General features: G+C 40.7%; 1 protein-coding gene across 1 annotated transcript; it reads right to left on the reverse strand.

Annotated features, from left to right (window-relative positions):
* Positions 1-159: 159 nt before the first annotated feature.
* On the reverse strand, positions 160-22,478 carry LOC135942379 (adenylate cyclase type 3-like). Its single transcript, XM_065488470.1, has 20 exons — positions 22,286-22,478; positions 18,839-19,202; positions 15,679-15,806; positions 13,189-13,345; positions 7,221-7,370; positions 6,710-6,828; positions 6,528-6,639; positions 5,681-5,808; positions 5,331-5,489; positions 4,955-5,198; positions 4,741-4,823; positions 4,503-4,676; positions 4,352-4,439; positions 4,173-4,289; positions 3,261-3,565; positions 3,130-3,205; positions 2,764-3,075; positions 2,479-2,704; positions 2,294-2,418; positions 160-1,874 (listed from the first exon to the last, which is right to left on the reverse strand). The coding sequence occupies exons 2-20, from the start codon at positions 19,169-19,171 to the stop codon at positions 1,572-1,574; spliced, it is 3,339 nt and encodes a 1,112-aa protein (XP_065344542.1). The 5' UTR covers positions 19,172-19,202; positions 22,286-22,478; the 3' UTR covers positions 160-1,571.
* Positions 22,479-22,874: the final 396 nt, after the last annotated feature.

Raw genomic sequence — 22,874 nt, forward strand, 5'->3', positions numbered from 1 at the left:
TTTAAAACTCTAGTCTTTTAATATCTTTCTTTATTACCATAATACATATATGCCTTAGAATTGAGTTTTATTAATTCATTTTGTATAGGAATAAAACTGAACTCAAAAGGAAAAAATTAACATTTTGTTTCATGTCAGATTTGATTTAAACGACCAAAGTACACAGACGGGTTTTTTTATTTTGTACAACGAACATCATATCTTGGGAAAAATCTTGTGTTCATTTTAAACTGTGCAATTTTATGTAGCGACAGTTGCAATCGTCCACGAATATAATACAAAGATAGACACTATTGCACAGCTCTTCCAAAAGATCTTCGTTTCGATACAATCCAAACCTTACGGTCAACTTTTTTTGTAAAATATTACTTAATCTTAGGTATATATTTGTTCCGTTTAATTAGACCTTTTCCCGGCAAATAAATGCAGAGATACAAAGTGCGCGCCAGAGTTTTGGCTGAGATCAGAGTGAGAGGTTACGTCTCTACAAAATTTTGATTTTCAATTGCGCCGCGATTGGCCCTTTGTTGAACAACATTTAGTTTCATTTCCGAAATCATAATTCGAAGATTGTTGTTTAGGATTTAGAAAAATCTCTTTTCACTAATGTTTGTGGTCGATAGAACTTTATTATATATTGTTAGAATTTAAAACTTTGGTTTAAAATATGTCACTTCTTGTTGTCCGGATTGTGCTTGGCTTTGTTTCAATTGTAAGCTCGGAGCATTAATTTCGGGTTGATGTGTGAAAGTCACGAATTTCTTTTGCCGATCAGAAACGATGCGAGAAATGAAAGTTGCAAGCCTGGATGGATTGTTCCTGATATGACTTTGAAAGTTATTATAATGGAAATTCACTATTCGCGGGGAGCTGTAAAGCGGGCAGAACTGTCCTGTCCTGGGTGGTTTGTTACTTCAATGACATTTAACATGAAATATTATTTTCTATGATGCGTGTGTTTGTTAAGTTATTAAACAACCTCTAAACAATATCCGCAATCGATGATCCCTATGTGCCTACATGCTGACGTGACATCCACCTCTTCCTAATAATAATTATTTTGTGTGTGTGTGTGTGTGTTTTTATTGGTTTTTTGTTCCTAGTACAATATCACAATGACTTAGATCGAGCGTAAAAAGAGAGAAGAAAACGGATGTAACTCGTGTGTTTCTTCCGACTCCTAACATTAAAACTCTCAACTGCTTTTATAACTGCGGTGAAAACGCAAAAGTGAGCTCTTTGGTCATTTGACGAGGGAACGGCCAAAATGACACAAATATGGCTGGTATTAAATATTGACTGCAAAAATTACGAAACGGGGTGTGTTTGTGTGTCGCTTATTAAACACCAGAGACACACAGAATTCTCTATCAATCATGTATCGTACGTGCACCGACTTTGATGCGTTTAATTTGGCCATTGTGTAGTTCCAGTCGCAGCCCGCGTCCCGCACGTATCCCCAAAAAATCGAACAGTTATCACATTGAAAAACTAAATCGCACGTGTCCCTTTTGAGCTTGTCGACTCGTCACTATCCATCCGTTCTGAACGCGCGCGCTTTAATATTTCGCTCACTCCTCGTTGGGGGTCGGCAGCAAGTGGGTGGCACTGTTGGCCGAAATCGCGCTGCTCTTCAGTCCGTCGATGTCGCTCACGTTCGAGTCTCCGCCGCCCGAGGGGTCGATCGAAATCTGGTCCGTGCTTAGCCCCTCCACGCTCTCGGGAGCCTCGTCGCCGGCCCTGCCGCTCGGAGGCGCGCCCTTCCCTGTCAGGTAGTACGTCATCAGCTGTCCTTTGCCCTTTACCGACACCAGGCCTCGCTGCTCAAATTGATAGCCGAATTGCTTTAGGATTTCGCACGTCTCCTCCGTCACCTATCACACAAGAAAAATAAAAATAATGAACCCGCTCTCTCGCTCTATTTTAAGCAATATCGATCTTTAGATGCATTGAAAATTGAAGTAGTGCAACCTTCGCGGAAAGTACTAATATTTTTCATCAGCACCTCTTGCACTGATCAAGGTGCACATTGTTTGATATTGATCGACAGCTGCAAGAGTTATATTAAGTATTAAAAAAGAATATTGATTACGGAAAAAAATTAAATCTCTATTAAGCTTGAAAAGGCTGCTATATTAATTTCTTTTTTTATATAACTTTAATAATGCACATATTATCTAAATTTTACGTCTGACCTAACAATATAGTAAATTGAAACACCTCTAACACAGTAAAAAATTATTATTTTTTAATTTTAGAAGTATGTAATGCAACCTAAAAAAGTAAAAACTACCTGAATACATCCAGCTTTGCCTGTGCTCTCCATCCTCGAGGCAACATTGACGGAATTACCCCAAATATCGTAGTGCGGTTTCCTTGCTCCAATTACGCCAGCGGTTATGGGGCCGTGGTTGATTCCTGAATTATTTTAAAACGAATCAGTGACCAACTCGCACATTTAGTAGGCTATCTTGTTACCCATTTTGAGTACGAAGTGGTTGAAGCTTTGCTCGTTGATGGAGGTGAGAGCCTTTTTCAGTTCCAGCGCGAAATCCACCAAAAGCTCCAAATGGGCCCACAATGAGCCTTGGCTCGCCAAGGCTTGCTCCTCTGTCTTCAAATTTAGACCACTCGCTGCCATGTAGGTGGACCCGATAGTTTTGATTTTGATTATTATCTCCTTGAACTGTGGTCTCTCCAGAATCTAAAAAAAACAATTAAAATTGTTTTGGTACGATTTAAAGCAAAAATATTCAAGTTTACCGCATCAAAGTCGGAAATAACTTCGTTGAGGAATCTGAGACACTCGAGGCCTTGATTATTGACCGACTCCTCTGTGTAAAAGTCGGAAAAGTTTGGCATCGATGCGAACAGCACTCCGATCTCGGCGTAGCTCTGGCTGTAAAGCTCGTCGTGACGTCTCGGAGCTCCGGGACGCAAAAAATGGGCAGCCACGTGAGGTGGCAGAATGTTGTAGACAAGGCTTTCGTTCCTCAGCCGCATATCTGCCGCTTTCTCCCGCTGCTCTTCCACCGTAAGGCGCCAGATGAAAAGCACGCGGCTCGTCTTTTCGTTCTGCAGGCGTCGGAAATTGAGATTGACACGCCAATTATTGTGCAGCGAACTTACAAACAAGTTGACGGTCAACAGCACGACGAGTGTCGTCCCCATCAAGTAGAGCAGTTCGATTTTGTCGCTTATCGGCCTGAAACGATCCATGTAGTGGCTTTCTGGGCATAAAATATTAACGATCAGCATACAATAGGTCATTTTCCGGATCAAACAGCATTTTCCGCTCGGCGCTGAGCAATGCTCCCAGGTTGGTGAGGGTGTAGAGCAAGCTTTGGATGATGAAAAGGATGAGCATGACCAGTATTTTGGCCCAGGTCGGGAGGAATGCACTCAGGGTGATGGCAAAATAAACAAGCACGACGAAGTAGGCGAGATAGGATGGGAAGTAGCAGTGGCAGTCGGAGGGCCACTGAGTCAGGTTGGTTCCCTCTTTAATCGCCATGGCGTCTGCCGTGACATTCAGGTTCACAGATCCGACGCTTTCGCAAACAAACTGTAATAATCGAGACGTAAATCAGAGTTACAAATCATTTTTATCATGTTTTGCATATGAATCCATTTGAGTTTGGTCATAAATAGAAACCCCTGTTAATTTTCTCGTTGTTTATAATAATTTTTAGCTTACTAATGACCTCACGTACATCAGGCTTTAAATTCAACATTTTTATAAGATAATTTAGAGTACATAATTATGTCCATTAATAAAATATTAAAAAATAATGAAGTATTGCATGCTTACGTTTTTAAAAAACTAAATTTTCAAACTTGGCTAAAAAATAAAATTAAAAGTAAAATTTGATAGATAGTTACACTCATGGATTCATTAATAGGGGAACATCTCTATTACATTCTTCGTTGCAAAAATATTTTGCCTACAGCGAGTTTGTGCCATGAAATAGGGCTGCTGTTGACAGCCGAAACAAGTAGGCATAAATTAAAAGGACTTTTTGCTACAAGGAATGTCCGAAATTTTCTTCTTTGAAAGAGAAAATTTGTATGTTAAACATAAATTATTATATTAAATAAAACTAAAAATGTTATATTTATTTTTAAATAATTGATACCATTTTTATTAAATTGCATTTTGTTTCTATACTTACATCAAGGAATAAAACAACACCAGAGAGAAGAATGGCACTCAGAATAGCTGAAAGAAATCGGCTCCTGTAGTCACTGTTGAAATGTGAGCTAATCTTCACCAGCGAGAGAGGAAACACCTAAATTAAAAATACCGATGGTCACCTTACACTGTTTAAAGGAAATTCTAGACAAGACTTACTGTAGGAAATGCCTCAACCATGTAAATCAATGACAAGACGAAGAGAACTTTGAGCATTATTAATGAGTAGATTATGCTTGATATTGTCCTGCGCAAAGTGAAAAGAACGCTGCTTTTAAAAATCACCATTTTACGTAGGATGCTCGTTTACCAAGGGAGAATAATCAAATGGGTAGCTGTGATGACAAAACCGGCGACTGGAAAGGCCATGGTAGAAGCGCTGGGGAAAGACGCTTTGTGTGTTCGGTAAGCCTTTTCTTTGGCCTCGTCCCGGAACTGAAGCGTGCACGGTTGGATCTGTTTCTCCACTGCCCGGTCCCTCTCCCTGAAAAAAAGGCCAAAAATAAAGTTTCGCCCCGCTGAAACTGTATATTTCACCGGGAATTTACCTGTTCAGGAGATCCTGTCTCAACCTCCGCCTAAAATCGTGTGAATTTTCTCGCACCCGCTCACAATTGCTCACTCTGATGCCCTGTGAGCAATCAAAAATTGACGTTTGTTAATTAACAAAGCACAAAATTGTTTATACCACCGCTTTTTTCTTTTGTTCATTTTATTTTTACTATTCTATCAAATTAAAAACGGGGTGATTTTAACACTAACCAGAGATTCTCCATTTCCGGTCGATGCGTTTGTGTTCACATTGTTGTCGTCAACTTTGGTCTCCTCGTTGGCCGACCCGTTTCTCGTCTCCGCCTCTTCTTCGAAGGGCTTCAGTGCCTGCACGATGAAGAACGTTTTGAGGCCAGCCATTCGCAAAGCCTCCTCCCGCTTCTCGCCGTGTGCCGGCTCGACTTCAAAGTGGTCATCCAGGTACGAGAGCGTTTTTTCAGAAATGTGCACTCGCCTGTCCAAAAGTCAGATAAGCTTTTGCAATGCGGACGCAAAATGAAATGATTTTTCCATCCGTAAGAAATTTAAAAACTGAGCCAGTAAAAGATCGTATTTTTAATTAAATTAATTCTGCTGAAAAACTGACCCTGCTTTTCCCGAGCTCTCCATTTTATTTGCCAGCTCCACGTCTTTGGAGTAAACGTCAAACTGCCACTGCCGCTGGCCGAGAACGCCTGCGAGGACTGCTCCGGTATGGATGCCCACCCGCATGTCCACTGGCGAATTCGTGGTGTGTTGTACATATCTAAAAAGAAATTTGATCGCTCATAAGCCTCCTCTCCTGATATGTTGGCAAAATTAATAAATTCATCCGTCTATAATCGCTGCAAAATGTGATGCACCAGCGGCCTCACAGATAAGCAAAACAATGAAATCAATGGCTCGGAAAATTGAAGTATGGAAACTGTGCACAGGAAATGGACCGAAACAACTCACTTGATCGCTTCCACCATGGACAGCCCCATGTGGACGCACAGGATTGCGTGATCAGGCCGTTCCTGAGGCGCGCCGCTGATACAGTAATAGCAATCACCTAAAATTTTGATGCGCAGTTGATGGTATTTCTGCGAATAAAAAACAATATCAACTGTAGGTGAAAAAATCCCTATTTGTTATTTATTTGCGTTATAAAGTATAAATGATAATGGGAAGATATCTCAGGCACTTTGCCTAAAACCCTTTCTGCGATTTCATACAGTATGTATTATTTAGTAAAAAATAGAGCAGCAAGGGAATTTTCCTTCATAAATTCTGAGGTTAGAAAAAAACAGAATTTATCTTTCTTTGAAATTAGCTCTTCATTAAAATTAATGGTATTTTTTGAGCTAGTGATTTTTGTGAGGGAAGGTTAATTCACAGGGAGAGCGAAAACGGGTTTGGTAAGTTTTTGTCACTTGTATCCTCATATCGATTTTACTCGGAAATGAGTAAGCCGAATGTTTTCGACGATCGCTGATTCAGAATTATCTGCAGCTCATACTGTGGCTATGAATTTTGTTTTGAAGTAAATTACTGCTGATGAGGAATTTAAGTTTTCCTCTTCGAATATTCACTATTAGCTATAAACGTCCAGAATGATTTTTTTACACGGAGTAGAGCCATTCTCATAGTTTTTCTTAAATTTAAAGATAAAACCTCTGCGTTTATTTATTGTCTTAAAATAAATAAATAAAATTCTTTTGGACACTTTATTGTTATTTCTGATTAATTAAAATGAATTAAATATATTCCCTGCAGAAGCAGGCACAAAAAAGTTCGTCTTTATGATCCTTAAATAACTTACGTCTGCCAGTTTGTCAAAACGCGCGAAGAGCTCGTTTAGAATTTTGACGAGCTCGGAGGCCGAGTACGTCGACGAGATGGCAGTGAAGCCCACAATGTCAGCGTAGAGAATGCTACAACCAAGAGTTTAGATTTGCAACCCGCACGATTTGTAAGTGTCAGTGGAAACGATTTTACACTCACCTGACGTTTTCGTGGCGGGACATATAGATCTTTTTGAACTGCGAATCGGTGGCCGTGCCCATGTCTTGTCGCATCTGCACGGCGACATGCTCCGGCAGCACGGACAAGAGGAGCCGCTCCTATTAATAACAGAACGTATGGCTCGTTAAAATTCGACTTTTGTGCGACAAAAAGTTCATCATTAGCAGGTGTACCATAAAAGGACTTCCTAGGGTTGCCAAGAACCTAATCTTTACTTAAATCTTAATAATGAACCATGAAAATTTAAATGAAACCCTTTCTAAAGTGGTTTATTAAAATTTGATGTTCATGCATTTTTAAAATTAAAACATGAGTGTAACAAATAAATTTTAGCAGAAAAATCCTATTGGAGTATTGTATATGGCAACCCCAGCGAAATAAGTGCGTGCGTGTGCATGAAAACCGGAAAGTCGATCTTTCTCTCGCCCTTTCAGCCGGCGTGCGCGAGGTGGGCAACGTGCGCCTCTCTCATGCACAGACGGTTGCATACCTGTTCGGCCGACTGCTCCTCTATAAGCAATTTGACCTCAAGTGACTGGCGCGTCTCAAGGAAAGCCCTTCTTTGCTGCTTGTCGGACAGAAAGTACGACGTCAATCCAATGAAGCTGGTCGCCACCAAAAGAAGACAGTTGACCAGAACCTTAAACAGAAATAGAAAATATGATATCATATTTGTTGGTTTTTAAATTTAAAATTATTTTCGAACAATACACATGTGATTTTAATTAAACCAGAAAGATGGTATTTTTTAACAGTGATGGCAGGTTTCACAAGATTTTTTTACTGTGCTCAGCGATGAGTGCATAAAAGTTAATCGTTTCCAAATGCGGGTAATTTAGAATCCTCTAGGGTATGAATTTTCTTGCACACGTTAAGTGCTGTTAATGAGGTCGTTTTTTCCATAAAAAAACGTCTGAAATAAATTATCGCTTCTCTTATTCACTATTAACCTCGCACCCTGCTTTTAAATCCACACAGATGATTTTTTTTATTTTAAGCTAAAATTTTCATCGTATTTTTAGCATGATAAAATTTAAAATTGTTGTGAAATCTTTGTTGGATTACTTTTGCTGTTATGAAAATTTTCTAATAGATCTGGGGAAACGTTCAAATTGCTTTCTGTAAATCGAATTAGCAAAATCTCGCTTCTGTTCCACATCTTTTCATCATGTAGGTTGTTTCAGTAAACATCGCAGAGAGGCTGAATGATGCATGAGTAAACACAAATTCGATGAAGTGCACACACAGCGCCCGCTTCTCGCGTTGCTGGCAGGAGCAAAGCACGGCAGAGCCGCCAAAGATTGAGCGGATTTAAAGTTTTAGAGGAAATCCCTGGGGCGTCTAACAGAGCCACGGAATCTCCGCGGAATTTAATACACAAATCTGCACGCACGGCGCTGTGGGCCCAGAGCTCGTTATCATCATCTCCGCCAATGTTCTGCCGGGCGGGCGAACGGCAGAGAGCGAACGAACAGGGGAAGCAGCAGCGCAGCACCGGCTCTTTTGTTCTCATTCCAATAAACAAAGGTCACGCCATTGTTTGCCGTCGGCTGGCAGGTGGGAGAACGTATGCCTGATCACGCCAGAGTGCAAAGCAATTTCACGCGGATAGCCAACTAGTGTTTTCCCTAATCAAACCAACCATAAAAGTTGTCTGCATTATTGAATTTTCTGGATCATTTTTCATTATTTGTGCTCCCTTTGTTTTGTTCACAATTAAATTAAATACTCTAAATGGCATAATATCCTTGTTTATTCCTGCTCGGGTAAAATACAGTAAAATATATATACATTAAACATGAAAATTTAAAAGCATGAATAAAAGGCGACCAGTACTAGCGAAAAATGCTAAAACGATCCATTACAAAGTAATATTGCACCACACTGATTGTGAGCAGCATTGTTCGGCGTGTTTTTCAATTCAGGGCGACAAAAGTGGGAAAATTGTATTAAATTTTTCTACTCCGCAGGTACATCAGCAGCTGCTATAGTTCTAAGAGAAATTCTCTTTCAATAATATATTTAATTAAAGCTTGTATCTCTCCTCATATTTCAGAGTAGCAATACATTTACATTGGACCATCTCTTTCTATTCTTTTTATTTCCATTTCCTCTAGGGGCTAACATTCTTGTGTTTAGTACATTTTTTTAATTTTCAGTATTGTTTTAAAGTGTTTCAGCAAATCAAATTTTTTGAGTTAATAAACATTACAAAATAATCGTTGATTATCTAGAATACCTATAAAATTAAAATATAGTGGAAATATTCTAAGCCGATGAAGAAATAAACGGACTCATCCTCCATGATTTCAGTTGAGACTTTTATTGTTCTCGACATGCTCCGGTGCCAACTGGCACCCTATTCATGAGATTGTAAATTTATAGTAATAAATATTGTCATAAATTATTGTAATAAAAAAAGAAATAGCAGGAAATTTATTATTTGCTTTGTAGCTCAATCTGCTCGGTTGAAAAGTTCTTGACACGGATAGATAAACAGGATAAATAGTAAATTATCGTGTGAGTCACAGAGTTTACCCCTCAAGTGATATCAGAGAATGCGCAGCAATAATTCGTTTGATTAATCATGGCCTCTGGGACCTTTCCAAATCGGCTTACGCGCAGCTCACAAAAAGCGATCGTTGCAGATTTCGTTGCTTTTGTTAACGTCGGTTGCAGACTCGTGGCTAGACATAATTTACGTCGGCAGAGCTGCGTGTGTTTTTATTCGCTTTCGCCCGATTACTCGCAGCCAGCCGGGCCAATTTTATCTTGACAAGTGTGCGACGCTGGTGCTTTTATCTTTCCGTGTTTACCAGCAAATTAACTCTCTCACTCACTCTCTCCCGCCTATCGGGTTACCAGCATCAGCGAGAGTCCACCGGTGACGCGTTTCCAAGGGGTGCGCCCAAAGTACAACAGCAGGGTGATCGTTCCACTGACTTTGAGGGCTGTGTGTTTCGGCTTCTGCTATCCCGACACGGGAGAGAGCGGGGAGAGAGAGAGAGAGAGAGAGAGAGACTGCGGTGACAAAGCTACTGCTCCTCTGAGTGCAAATCGAAGGAGGAAGGAAAGCGCACAATAGGAGGAGACTCTGCGTTTTGATCAATATGGTTAAAAAAATAAGGAAGGAATCACCTGAATAAATGTATGGACGCGTTCACGTTCTGAAAGCTTTTCATCCCCAGACAAATTCTATGTGGAAATTTTTCCGAATATCAATCTATTGAACCAACAACCCTCAAAATTTATTAAAAAAATCGTAGACACTGATCTTAAATTTTTAAAGAATAAAAATCAGAACTAATATTAATATTAGTTATTCTCCCTTAAAAGATTTTTGTACAAATTGGTACATTATCAGACATAAAATAAAGAGATGAGATAGGGCAACAAGGCTAGCGGAAGACTCTGATAAAGCAGAACGGTGTTATCGCAATAGACCCGTGGAAAGAAGAGTTTTTAAAGACAGAGATGTTCATAAGAGTAATTTATTTGCACTGAAACTTAAAAAAAGACCATGTAACGATAAAATATCTTCTAGTGGTTCCAAATGTGTTTCAATTTGAATAAAGGATTGGTGAAAAATGAGCCGTTTTCTTCAATTTGCATCAATTAATATTTAAAAAATGGGGTTGCTGACGTTTCGAATATGGAACAGTGATCTGCAGAAAATTTTTGCCGTTGCAAAAAGGGGATGTAATGTTCTTCAATTAGTTATTGTGCTATTTTGATTTATCACAAAATGTAAAATTTTTCAACTGGTTTACAATTCAAAATTTGATCTTATTTGGCCAACTATTCACTTTTTAAAAGGAGAGTGTAGCTATCCCTATTTAAAATATGAGACGTCCACCTATAAAGAGCTACACATGGAAAGGATGTGAATCGAATACAGTTTATTTCACCGTCGTGCGGTTGTCGATCTGTCGCCGCCGTCTTCTCATCCCCTGAATCAATCTGAACCACGAGATGTACGAGATACTCGACTTTCCTCTTGAAAAGTTTTCCATCGCACAGCAAGTAAAGAGGAAGAATCCTTCCTCGAATCAATCTCGCACCGAGTAGCACACGCAATCAAATCAGGCCAATTTTTGCTCGTTGCCAGCGCCACGCCGAGCCGAATCGTTTCATCGCATTTTTCAGCCCACTTGTGAGTGAGTGAGTGTGTATGTGTGTGTTGCGGCGGTGGTGGCTGCCCGGGGATTTTCGATTTTCTCACTCGCACTCACACACAGTCCGTCAACACGTAAATGAACAGCCCAGCAGCCTTCTTCGTGACACCGGCGGACAAATGGGCTTTCACTGTCAAGGTGCTTCGACGATGTGGATGGTACGTCGCCCTCTCTTGAAATTGTTTTCGTGCGCGAGAGACGCTTGACAAAAACGCACGCACAGCACTTTCAACGAGCTCGATCGATGCGGGATTTTTATTTTGAAATTGCGGCATGCTCGTTAAGTAGAATTTTGTTTGAAGCCCCGCAGCTGTCACTTCATTTTGTGTCGGCACTCAAACTAGTTAATTGCAGTGCCAAACTTGAATATTATGCGACAATGTTCGAAATGAAAAGCAGAAGTTAATTAATTATTATAAAGGACCAACATCCAACGTTCCAGTTCTTTCGTAGAAATGCTTATTTCATTGAAGTTGCTCGAGAGCTATAATTAAACATCAAGGGGAGTTCGTCTACTGGACCACTTCACGAGTTTGCTTCTGACCTTTGGGGGCGTATGAAATGTTGTATGATGTCAAATGAAATGTAATTCACTGTTTCGGCACCCTGGCTTTACAGACTGAAGTAGTCAACGTCCAAATTCAGTTGTAATCCAGTTTGTGAGAAGAGCAAGGTTCGTAATAAAAAGACTGCTCCCCCGTGCGCTAATTCAAGCAACACTTTGGCAGGGGCAGGGAGGCTGCGGTGGCGGCGTGCTCTTAAGTGGTTTGGAATTTCTTCGATCAAAGCAGGTGCGCGCGCTCGGAAGCCCATAATCCGGCGCGTCGGTCGTCCATCAAGAAGGAGCCGCTCGCCTCGCCTGCGTGTGTGGCTCAAATGATAAACAACTCGGCGAAGCAAGCGAATTTATCCAGCTCAAAGCACTCTCTGCAGTTTTATTTATAGCGGGAGCAGCGTGCGCGTTGAGAAATGCGACGAGAGTGTGTGTGTTTAAGCGTGGGCGGCGTGTTTTGTGTTTGTGCCACGCAGAATATTATGAAAGTTGAGGCGCGCGTAATTAGAGAGCGGGGCCGAGTTGTAATTGGCGGACTCGTGTCTGCAGGCAGGGCGTGAGGTAATTAAAAGAAGCTCTTTTGGTGCCGGGGGTTAAGTGTTCGCCCCGGGGGCCTGCCGCCACACCAACCACCCGCCGACGACCACTGTAACGATCGTCAAACGGACGGCGCGTCCCGGTAAATCGACCTTGTTGTGCTGCTCTTGGGAAATGGATCAACGATCATCGGCTGGACGGAGTGAAATGAGCCGTAAAGATATACATTCCCGTGTTCCGGTCTGCTTGGCACGACGTCTAGTCGAATTGGGCCTAAGCTTTGGTCTCCCTGGCTTTAATTTGGAAGAATAAAAAGCAAATTGGATCTCTCTTTCCTTAAAAAAATCAACTCTATTTTGAGAGGGCCCAATAGTATTTTTAAAATATGTAATTCATTCAAAAAAGCGACCTTTTCGCGACATTTTATGAATATTATTCAAATATGAAAAACTTCTAGAGGAAAAATACCAATTTGAAATTTAAATATATATTTCTAGGTTTTTGGTATTATACTCTATGTTATAACATTATATTTGGGCTGCCTCCAGAAATGTGAAGTTGTATATTCACTTGTTGCAATTTTTATTTAGTGGTGTGCAGAGATTTCCAAAAGTGGCTTGAAATAAGTTTTTAACTGACTGTTATGGAAATGGTTTAAAGAACAGACGATGTTTGACGAGGAGAAGTCGGTCGATGTGTCTGTATTTTCTGGCAAACCATGGGTTCAGTTTTCGATGTTTGCACTTAAGTTAGTAAAGAAATTGAATATTGTTAGGAGTACAAAGCTGATATCAGGTTAGCTCACAAAATTTGGAATTATGTTAAAGCTATTCGCTATTTGCCGGTTCCAAATGAAAATAAACTCTGAACAGATATTTTCAGAATGTAAGTAATTGACTCATTATTATATCCACATTAAAAAACATGTTTTCCTTGTAAGCATTCTTCCTGGCTCTAAAAAGTAAATATTTTATTTTATCCCTGAGTTAAATTAGGTGTTGTTGTCATTTTCTTATTTACATGAGATTTTGAGATATCTGCTAATCTAAAAGTGCCGAATAAAAAAGCACTTGAAGCGAAGAAAGAAAGCCCTTAAAAAGATAAAATGTTGTTGCGGCTGCTACCACTTGGCTTAATGTATTCGACGAAATTTTGCAGCGAATTCCACAAAAGGGACAAGAGGTTTTTCCTACCTGCTGGCCGAGCTGGTGGTCCTCTCTGCCGAGCACTGAAGCGGCAGTGAGGTAAGAGGTACACATTGTGAGGCTGAGCAGCAAGCAGTACCTCAGTCGCAGTGGCAGACTCGTGTAGATGAGAAAGTTGATAATCATCGTGAACCCTAGATGCTCCCTGCAAGCAGAAATAAAATTGGATTTATTCGAGCGATCCGTACTCATCCTGATTACTCGTGTCGTTCGCCAAAAGGCTCATTAACGTTAATATTTAGAGATCCGCAAACACCCTCGGCCAATCTCATTTCATATTTAGAGCGGAACGTGCGTTTTTTCAAAAGCGGAAAAGTACCGTATTCCGCCCACACTGCCTCTGGTGAATTTTGCAGTTGCTTTTATGTATATTGGAAGGCAAGGAGAGACGCGTGTTTGAGAGCAATAAAATGTCAAAGCCACCGTCTGACTTGGCTACCTTTCCACGATTTATGAAGTCGGTACACACGCCGACCAAGTTGCAAAAATTTCTGAGAATACAAGCTAGAGAAAAAATTTCACTGCCGCAGCTCACATCCCTATAATATTAGAAAAAGGAATGCTCGCCCTGACTATATGAGCTATGATTATTCAAAACATGGACCTTATCTTGCTGCTACATATTTTCTTATATCTTCTACACTCTGATCTCACATGCATAGTCTCCTATTTGAGTTTACGTGTTTACCGCGAGAAAGGGAACTAATAACCTAATCTAATAAACTAAAGCCACCTCATTGCATAAATTCATTTAAGGAGTTTTGACGCGTTTGAATTTTATTGATACAAAGTGATCTGCGATGACAAGAAAATCAAGACTCAGGAAGATTAATTTATAATTTATAATCATATATTGCTAAACATGTGGTAAAAATTTAGGAAATAATTAAAATGTATTGTTTTACGTGACAGAAACTGATCAAACTGATTCAAAAGGTAATAATTTTGAATAAAGATAAAATTTTATTTTTGTACTTAATTTTAAAAAAATTTGTCTAACAGTCAGAAAATACGAATATTCATTTAAATTAAATTTAAATATGCATTCACAATATTTTCTAACTCAAAACTGTTAAAATTTAATATTTCAAAATTAGAGCCAATGAAATACAGACTGAGATGTACTCTAACAATATTTTACACAGTTAAACATTTAAGCCAATTTGCTTTCAAGTCAAATTTACAATCGCTCTCAACAACATTGTATGTGACCCACTATCCATGCGATCAGTAAAGTGGAACAAATAAAGACCATTGTGTTCAATGCCGTAGCGTTGCAAAAATCAATCAGCCATCTCATGTCCCTGGCGAATGGCAAGCATGCTGCACCGCAGCGCCGGGCGATCGTGCCGGTTGCATACAAGCCTCTCGTAATGAGAAGCAGCAAGCTGTGTCCGATTAGCGTGCGTTTACAACGGGATTGTGGTGCCGTATTAGCGTGCCACACGTTGCATTTAATCAGGCGCATCGGCCACCTAACGTACGTCAACGTTCAGCAAATAATGACACACGGCATACTGCCAATTAAAGCCGCAGCATCCGCCCCAATGCCACGATCGCTTTGTTTGAAAACGGGAACCAGGATTAGCTTATCTGCGGGCTGCTAAAAGCCTCTTGGACTGCGCGCGCGAGACGTCGAAAGGCTACGCACGCTGCACACGCGATCCGATTCTTATCACTGGCGTGAATGGCATGTGTACACCGATTTTGCACCTTAAACACGAGTCAACCAGCTCTGCCTACTCGTGTGAGTGCACTCTCGGGATTTGAGGGTTATACTAAAAATGGATTTTAAAATGGTCTCTTTTCTGTCCGTTTTCCATTTTCACTCAAAGTTAAATTTTGAGAATTTCAAGCACAGCATTGTGGATGTCGTTTTTTGTGGCTTTGTAGTTATAACTAAAATTTGGTCTAGATTTTTAAATTCTGGTAATGAAAAATCCTCTAAAATGTTTTTGTCCAACAAGAAAATATTTGAAAATGGATTCATTGTTGTAAAATTGTGGTTATTCTCAAACGGCAATTTAACTTAAACTGACTAAGATCTTTAATCAAAACAATATCTAAATAATCCACAATACAAATTGATTTAAATGTTTACAGAGAAATTTCATAAAACTTCTTGCGCTTGTATTTCTGCCTTTATTCTGTTCAAAAACCAACTCCGGGGAAAAGGGGAGAGTTCCAACCCCCCAATCCTGAGCTCTTTGTGAAAGTCTGCTTTCAACCGAGGTAAATTTATTTAAAATTTATCGAAAAGGGAAAAATCATACCTCACATTTTCTTTTCTCATTCCTCATTATATAAGCATTGCGTAATATTTAAATATAGTAAAATATTTTTGATTTAATGCGTGCAGGGAATTATGTTAACTTTCGCGGCGACAGTCACACGATTGGAATTTGCAGTGAAATTTATTCATTCACGTTTTCGCATAACGAAGCGTGCGATCAATTGCGGATTCAGCGTGAGTCTCACCTTGGAGTGACGTGGGTATGCCGCGCGAGCAGAAGCGAAATCAACAGGAGACCTGTGGCCAGCAACCAGCCGAAGTATGGAAGCGCCATCCACACCTTCTCCAGGAAGTCGAACTGCATATTCGTTCTCTGCAAAGACGAGCAAAAAAACACGTTATTAATATTATCGATCCCTTTGTTGGCGGCTGCATTGTGTGTGTGTGTGTGTGTGTGTGTGTGTGTGTATGTGTGTGTGCGCGCCTGCTGAAGACAGCCTTGCAAAGAATCTTAAGTCGGCCATTGTTTGCAGCACAGCTGGAGATATCAGCCAAGCAATCAATTAGGTGCAAATTGAGAGCAATGATGCACTCTCTGAAGCAACAAGCACTCTCACAGAAAGCTGGTCATTTAAAAAAATCTTTTTTTACTTCCTGCGAACCTCTTTTATGTTTTTGTGGCTAAACATAGACTTTTTCTACGCATGGAAATAAAATTCTCCTCTTGGCTTAGCCCCTTAAATAAACGACTACACTTTACTCTTCATAAAATGTAAAAACTCAAGCTGAGAAGTTTGGCCAAATTTATTTGTCTGGGTCGACCACTATTCCTGTCTTTTTACAATATTTACTTATAATTCCACTGTGGAAATAAAGACTCTTCTCTGGCATTTTACTCTCTTTGAGAAATGAAATGGGCTCCTTGGGAGTTGGAACGAAAATAAAAGTCTTATTTTCACGCAGCAATTCTTCCAATGAATTTTCATGAGAGTTAACCAAATTTGCTTTTTCATTTAACTATCTAAGGCACCCTGAAATGCGCGAATGTCGGAATTTTTAATTCGAATATACTCTGGACTTGTATAGTGGAAGAATAAACAACAATATAGAATCACTGCCTGCTTGTTAAAATGATTTAGTTGCATCCTTTAGTATAGGATGCAACTAGGAAATTTAATTGAAAAATCGTCAGGTCAGCCCGACATTCAACCGTTCAGAGGTTAATTTATTTAAACACTCCATAGAAAATTGGAATTGAATTTGCTTTAGTAAAAGAGCTCTTTATAAATATTTCTTTCATTTTCACCTAATTGACAGGAGTGATTGAGATGATATTAAAATAAAGAACAAAATTAAATTAAGTAAATAACATAACATAAAATGCGTTGGTAGAGACCACGAACTTATTGTTTTAATTGAAATAAAGCCTAGAATTCCTCCTCTCACCGTAATTAAATTCCTAATTTCTCTTTTAGTCTCATCTCCCGCATGGCAAAAAAAAGAAGAATGAAGATCCAGATCTTACTAGTGAGTAAAATTAAAACAATTCTTCGTTCTTGTTGATTTGAGAGTTTAGAGCAGTTTTGGCAAATCCAGTGCAACCTATTTCTTACAAGATAAAATAATACTGCAAATCCACTAGCAAAATATTTCTCAAAAATAAAAATATCGCGCACTTATTTTATAAGAATGCCAGGGCCGGCTCAGAGCGATCATGTGATCAGAAAAATATACTTTGTGACACAAAGGCACCTGAAGAATTTCTTTCAATTGGATTAATGTAAATATATGCATTTGCGTGATAAAAGGAATTGTATTGATCCTTATTACAAAAATTTGAATTGAATTACAATATTCTTGACCTGTTCGTCAGGAGAATAATAATCAAATTCGTACCTCTATCGAATGCAAATTTTGTTTGAGCTTTACACTGGCTACTTTAAGTCAAAACATCCTCATTCATCACCAGTTTCATTTCCAGAACCTTTGTATAGAACAACAAAACTTGCTTTTGTGTTTAATGAGATAGCAGTTTCCAAAAGTTCTGGTAAAATCACAAATCAAATTACAAATTGAAAACAGGGAAAACTAAGGCTTGAAACAAATTTGCGAAAAAAATCTCGTGCTGTTTCGCACTCTGCGTGGTCTGCAATCCCCGTGAGGCTTAAAAACTCTTTCGCCAGCCAGGCAGGGGTTAAAAAGAAGCAGCTCTGGTGTGCGCATACATGCATACTTAAAAGTAGTCTGAATGTCTGCGCTTGTTATTCAGGCCTATCTGCGTAGCATCTGGCCGTACAATCTCCATCTCGGGTCGTGAGGATAGCTTTTCAAATTCACGCCCGCACCTCAGGCCGTAAAGTGAATCGATTCTGTGTGTCGCCCACCGCACCGAGGCGTCCCTTTTTAAACTGCTACCCTGCGCGAGATCGTTGCTTGGTATGCCGGGGCCAACTTTTTCACTCACCCACCCACTCGCCGCGAAAGAGAGGAAGCTCTCGTTCCTCATCGCACCCGCCAGAGGTGAAGTCCGTTCGTCTATCCAGAGCGCGTGGACCGAATTTCGCCCTCGGTTTATGTCTGCTCAGCAGCACTTTTATGACTGGCCGGCCACTTGAGGCGCAAGCATCATTAACCAGCGCGAAGAGCGGCGAAAAAATGCTTTGCAGCTTCTAATGGAACTTGGTATATGTACACAAATCGACCGCCCGCACGGCCGTTACATTTATATCCGCGGTAGTTTTAAGACATCTGGTCAGTTCGTGGCTTTGGAGGCTGCTTTTTTCAAACGATAATGCTGCATTCTTAAACAACTCTATTGATATCCAACTGTGCAGTATTCTCTTACAACTATATAGCGTGTTTTTTAATGCATATTTTGTCCTCTTTAATTTTCAACGTATTGATATAGCTTTAATACTGGTTAGATGAATAATTAGAAATGTGTGATGTACCCAGCGTAAATTTTAAAAATCTCTAAAAAAGTGAATTTTTCTTAATTACTTATTTTAAATTTGATATTGTAAAAAAATGATAGATTTCCTGGGAGAAATTAAAGGATGCCTAGTTTCAGATGTTTTTTATAGAAAATTAATTTATGCAAACTAGTGACCATGAACTCTTGACTATGAACAAAAATCATTTAATTGACATGTTTCATATCAGGAGAGAAATTCATAAATCTAAATATCAACCTGAAGCAAAAATACAGATATGTCTGGAAAAATCCTCAATATTAAAATACAAAAACATACAAAACGATTTCCTGAATCTATCCTGGAATTTTTGGCTCAAATTTCCAAGGTAGACGTAATGAAACATCCATTAATAACAAAATGTAAAATAATCAAGAATAATATCAAAGTTGGCAACTTAAGCAACTGAAAAGTAATGTCAAGATCCTCTTACCTGGACGAGGAAGAAGATGGTTGTGATGCAGGTGGCCAGGAGCAAGCCAACCTGTGAAAAGGCGACCGCCGTCCACAGAAGACCCTTGTGCCAGGTGTCCTCGTCGCCGGTGACCGCGGTGCCGGCAACGTAGAAGTTGAAGCAGAGGTAGGCCAGGTAGAAGGAGAAGATGTCGAGCTTCTTCTGCTTGCCGCGGTACGACTGGTACAGGTGCTCGAGGGAGGCGTCCGGGAAGGCGCGCTGCAGAAAGCCGGGCACCACTTTGGCGATGAAGCGCGTCGCGTGCGACGGCGGCTCTTCCACTGAGTCCATCCGATTCATTTCCGGCTCCATCTCCGCCCTCAGCGTCTCGCTCGCTCGCTCGCTGCCAAAACGTCCAAACAGACAGGTTAATGCGATTGTGTGTGCGCTTTGACGCGCGCGCTGAGTGATTGTCGACCGCTCGCTCACTGAGCACACCGGCAAATCACTTTACGCCCCCATTAGTTGCCCAACAATAATTAAAGACTGTGCCCTTTCATGCCAAATTGTGATTTGCATGGTTTATCGGTATTCAAATCAACGTTTAACCATTTGAAAATAGGCCTTGGGCCTTTTGGGTATCAAACTTTCCAGAAATTTTTTAAGATCAGTTTTTACTGTGGACTAGTGAGGTAAAAGAGTACTTTTGTAGTTAACGTTGCTATTTTTGTTATAAGTATTCGTTATGCTGTGTAGCACAGTTGTATTATAATGAGCGACAGTTACGGATCTTTAACCAGTGTCAGCTCATGTCAAGTAAAATCGACAAAATTCACACCAGCTTACGAAAAGGAAAATCTGGAAGTAAAACCTTTGACAAAACCTAAATTTTCGCGAGTTTTATTGGACTTGTTTTTTTTTTGCTCTCTTCATCCATGTCCTCGGACCGGGAAGGGCGCGCACTGCACTAGCACGAATGCTGAAACCCGGGTCCCAATAACACCGCGAACGGATGACATGTTCGCACCAGACCGCACAGGGACCCAGCCCACTCAAGGGCCACTTGCCTCCGCACCGAGGACTGCATTGAAACGCTAGACATTCATCCCGTGAAGCCAAATCACGCATGCTGGAAAGGTGCAAACCAGCAAGTAGCGAGTCGGCGCCGGTGCGCCTCCCAGCCCGTCGAGAAATTTGAGCAATTCGAGTCACTAAACTAACCACTTTTTGCCATCTCTGGCATTGGGTAGCCAGTATTAGATCTCCCAACTGCTCAAATACCTCACATTGCTTTGACTCTCCTGAGAGTGCCTTAACAATGCGAGCCAACGGGCTGGTATGATATTCACAATATTTTTTTAACAAGGCGTGCTTAGGGTTTTAAAGCTTCGTAAGTAGTGAAGTGTAGGACGTTTTGCTAGCAAATTTTAGCAGGTGGAGGGTGGTCCGCAGGAAAAAATATTTTGCTCTCAGATTCTATCCGTTAAATTTTCTAATAATCAGTCTTGGTCCAATTTTGCAATTTTTATGCAAATCTAGATTGAATTTATATTGAAAGTTTAACTTAGACAATTCAATTGAAAAAGATCTTGAAACCAAAATCATTCGCTCGCGCCACCAAGTGGTTGCATGGAATTAATTACCATTGGATTACACAAAAAGCCTTTCAGCCAGAAACGCTAGTGTGGCGAAAGAAGATCGTTCACACAAGGGAAATGAAGGAAAGAGGACAATGAAGATTGAAAGCTTCTGTGGAGGTACACAATACTCCATTAAAGAGGTTAGCGCTAGCATAAAGTCGTTTGCAGAAGCTGGGGATAAGCTTGAAACCAAAGTCAAATTAAATTTTGTTAAATATTTTGAATATATAGTACGTCATTCCGAACATCAATGAGCAGAATCAAAGAATGTTAATATCCTTCATTCCTACACATTAAATTGATATGACAGTAAATTCCTTAGATATGAGGGGAAGGTGATGAATGTGATGGTTTCTCCAGTATTTATTTGCTTCCTTAGGGGTCTGATAAGATTAGATTACACTGGGCAACTTCAGGAGAACTTCTTGTTTGCTGTTTGATTTCTCCCTCGCAAAGGACAAAGAAGTTCATTTATATTAAATTTAAAGTTACTTGATTGAAGAAATATCCAGAGCTTGCTATTTACAATGATTACTATTCAAACTAGGTGATTTATGTTAATTCCATGTTTATTTTTTTACTAGATATATCTTTACAGAAAAGATTTATCGTAACAATAATCAAGATGTAAAAACTAGTTTATTATATCAGATGGTGCATTTAAGGAAATCAATGGCACTAAAATTAACCGTGATATCATCTGTTATTCGCAATGTGTGCTCCGGGACAGTAAAATAAGTTGGTCTTAATGTGAGAGACGCAATGTTTATTATTTAGCCAGAGGCACTTCCCCATTTGACCTGTTTACCACTGACCGGGATATGGATATCTTGAGTAAGTCCACATATAAGCAGACTGCTCCTTTTTCGGCCAGCATACAATGCAGCGGCGGATGCAGAGAATAGCCAAGAGAGTCGTGATGATATTCAAAATTCTCCGCCACATACTCTCGTCCTCATTTCTCCGTCTGCTCAAACACGAAAGCACAGGATGGACCGCGTGGACGGAAGAAATAACAAAAAATAAACCCAATTGATCTTCGTTCGTTTGAAAACGCATCCTTGGCGCACAAACACATCTCTCAAAATAAAAACGTCCAGCCTGGAGCGGGCGAAAATAAACAATTTGGCCGCCGGCTGAGAAAACACACTTTGCGTGCAGCACCGAAATCGAGAATTAACCTCTTTGCCGAACCCAATGGTCCAGAAAAGCCGCATTTCGGCCGCAATCTCATCACGTCTCTTATATTTGTCTGATCTCTTTTGCGTGGGTCTTAAAGGTCGAGCTTATAACCTATTAAAATCGCATACTGTGCAAAATTGAGGAGGAGTCTGGATGCTCATTGAAAGAGTAAAATACATTCTTAGCCCCTGGACTTGGTTGGATCAATTTATTGCTCCTTATCGGCTGACATTGTAAGGCGAGCCGGTAATCTTTGCACGTTATTTTAGCCAGTCCGCAAAGTCACGCAAGGTATCTTTTTGCTATTTTATTCTGACACGTTCCTCGTAATTTTATTTCAAACCATTCCCCCGAGTGATATTTGTTAAAATTACAGTCCATTATTAGCTCGGCTTTTTCTCGGAGGAATTTGTCGGCGGTTACCGCGTCTGGAAATATCTGGTACAAGAGGCACAAGGGATTTCAAACTGGGAAAACTGTTGAAGTGAAATAATTAAATTAAGTCCAGCCAAGTGAGCTAATTTAAATGGGAGCTGAAATTCGGTCCAGCGGCGCATGAATGGACTAATGAATGAAAGTGGAAACGCACCCCAGTTAAACAAATTTATGCCAATTGTCAACAAAGAAAATTTTTGCAGCTTCAGCGTGCCGGATCAGCACTCACCTTAGTCTGACGGTGGCGAAGGGCCGCGGACTGCGGGGGCGCAGGGTAGCTCTCGCATGAGCAGCAGCAGGGCGCGGCGACGCGGCCGAGTGGGTGCTCGCTGGTGCGCCCGCTTGCTCGCACTGACGCGAGCCAGCGAGCGCAGCCCGCGAGCACCGCGCTGCCTTGCTTGGTTCCGCCGTTCGCCGCCGTTCATTCCTTCTCCGCCCGCTCGGTCGGTGCTCGCGAGCGAGCGGACGGAGGGGGCGCCGGGGGCGGCCGGCAAGGGGTGGATCAATACGTCATCCCTGCGTGCGTGCGTGGTCGCTCACCCACCCACCCACCCGCTCGCCCGTCCGCCAGCCACCCCCATTCACCGATCCGCCTCCGCCGCCGCCACAGCAGCAGGGCCCTTGTTTTCGGCTCCTTTTATCTCGCTGATTTCGCGCTAGCTTTTTAATTGCAGCCGGTCTGCTTGTAAGTGGCCACTAACACATGTTGTCCGTTGAATAAGTCTCGCCCCTGCTCAAGGTCACACCTTTAATTGGACTCTCACCCAGAATAACTGTCCTTTTGTTTAATTTTAATCACTTCTTGTTAAAGATCGCAT

Source organism: Cloeon dipterum, chromosome 4 (assembly GCF_949628265.1).
Source record: "Cloeon dipterum chromosome 4, ieCloDipt1.1, whole genome shotgun sequence".
In the NCBI taxonomy this organism is placed as follows: domain Eukaryota; kingdom Metazoa; phylum Arthropoda; class Insecta; order Ephemeroptera; family Baetidae; genus Cloeon; species Cloeon dipterum.

Coding starts and splice junctions, on each gene's coding strand:
- LOC135942379 (XM_065488470.1), bottom strand. CDS start 19,171: ATGGAGCCGGAAATGAATCGGATGGACTCAGTGGAAGAGCCGCCGTCG. Junction 6,829..7,220: donor AGGAGCAGTCGGCCGAACAG/GTATGCAACCGT, acceptor TGTTATTAATAG/GAGCGGCTCCTCTTGTCCGT. Junction 3,566..4,172: donor GTGTTGTTTTATTCCTTGAT/GTAAGTATAGAA, acceptor CGATTATTACAG/TTTGTTTGCGAAAGCGTCGG.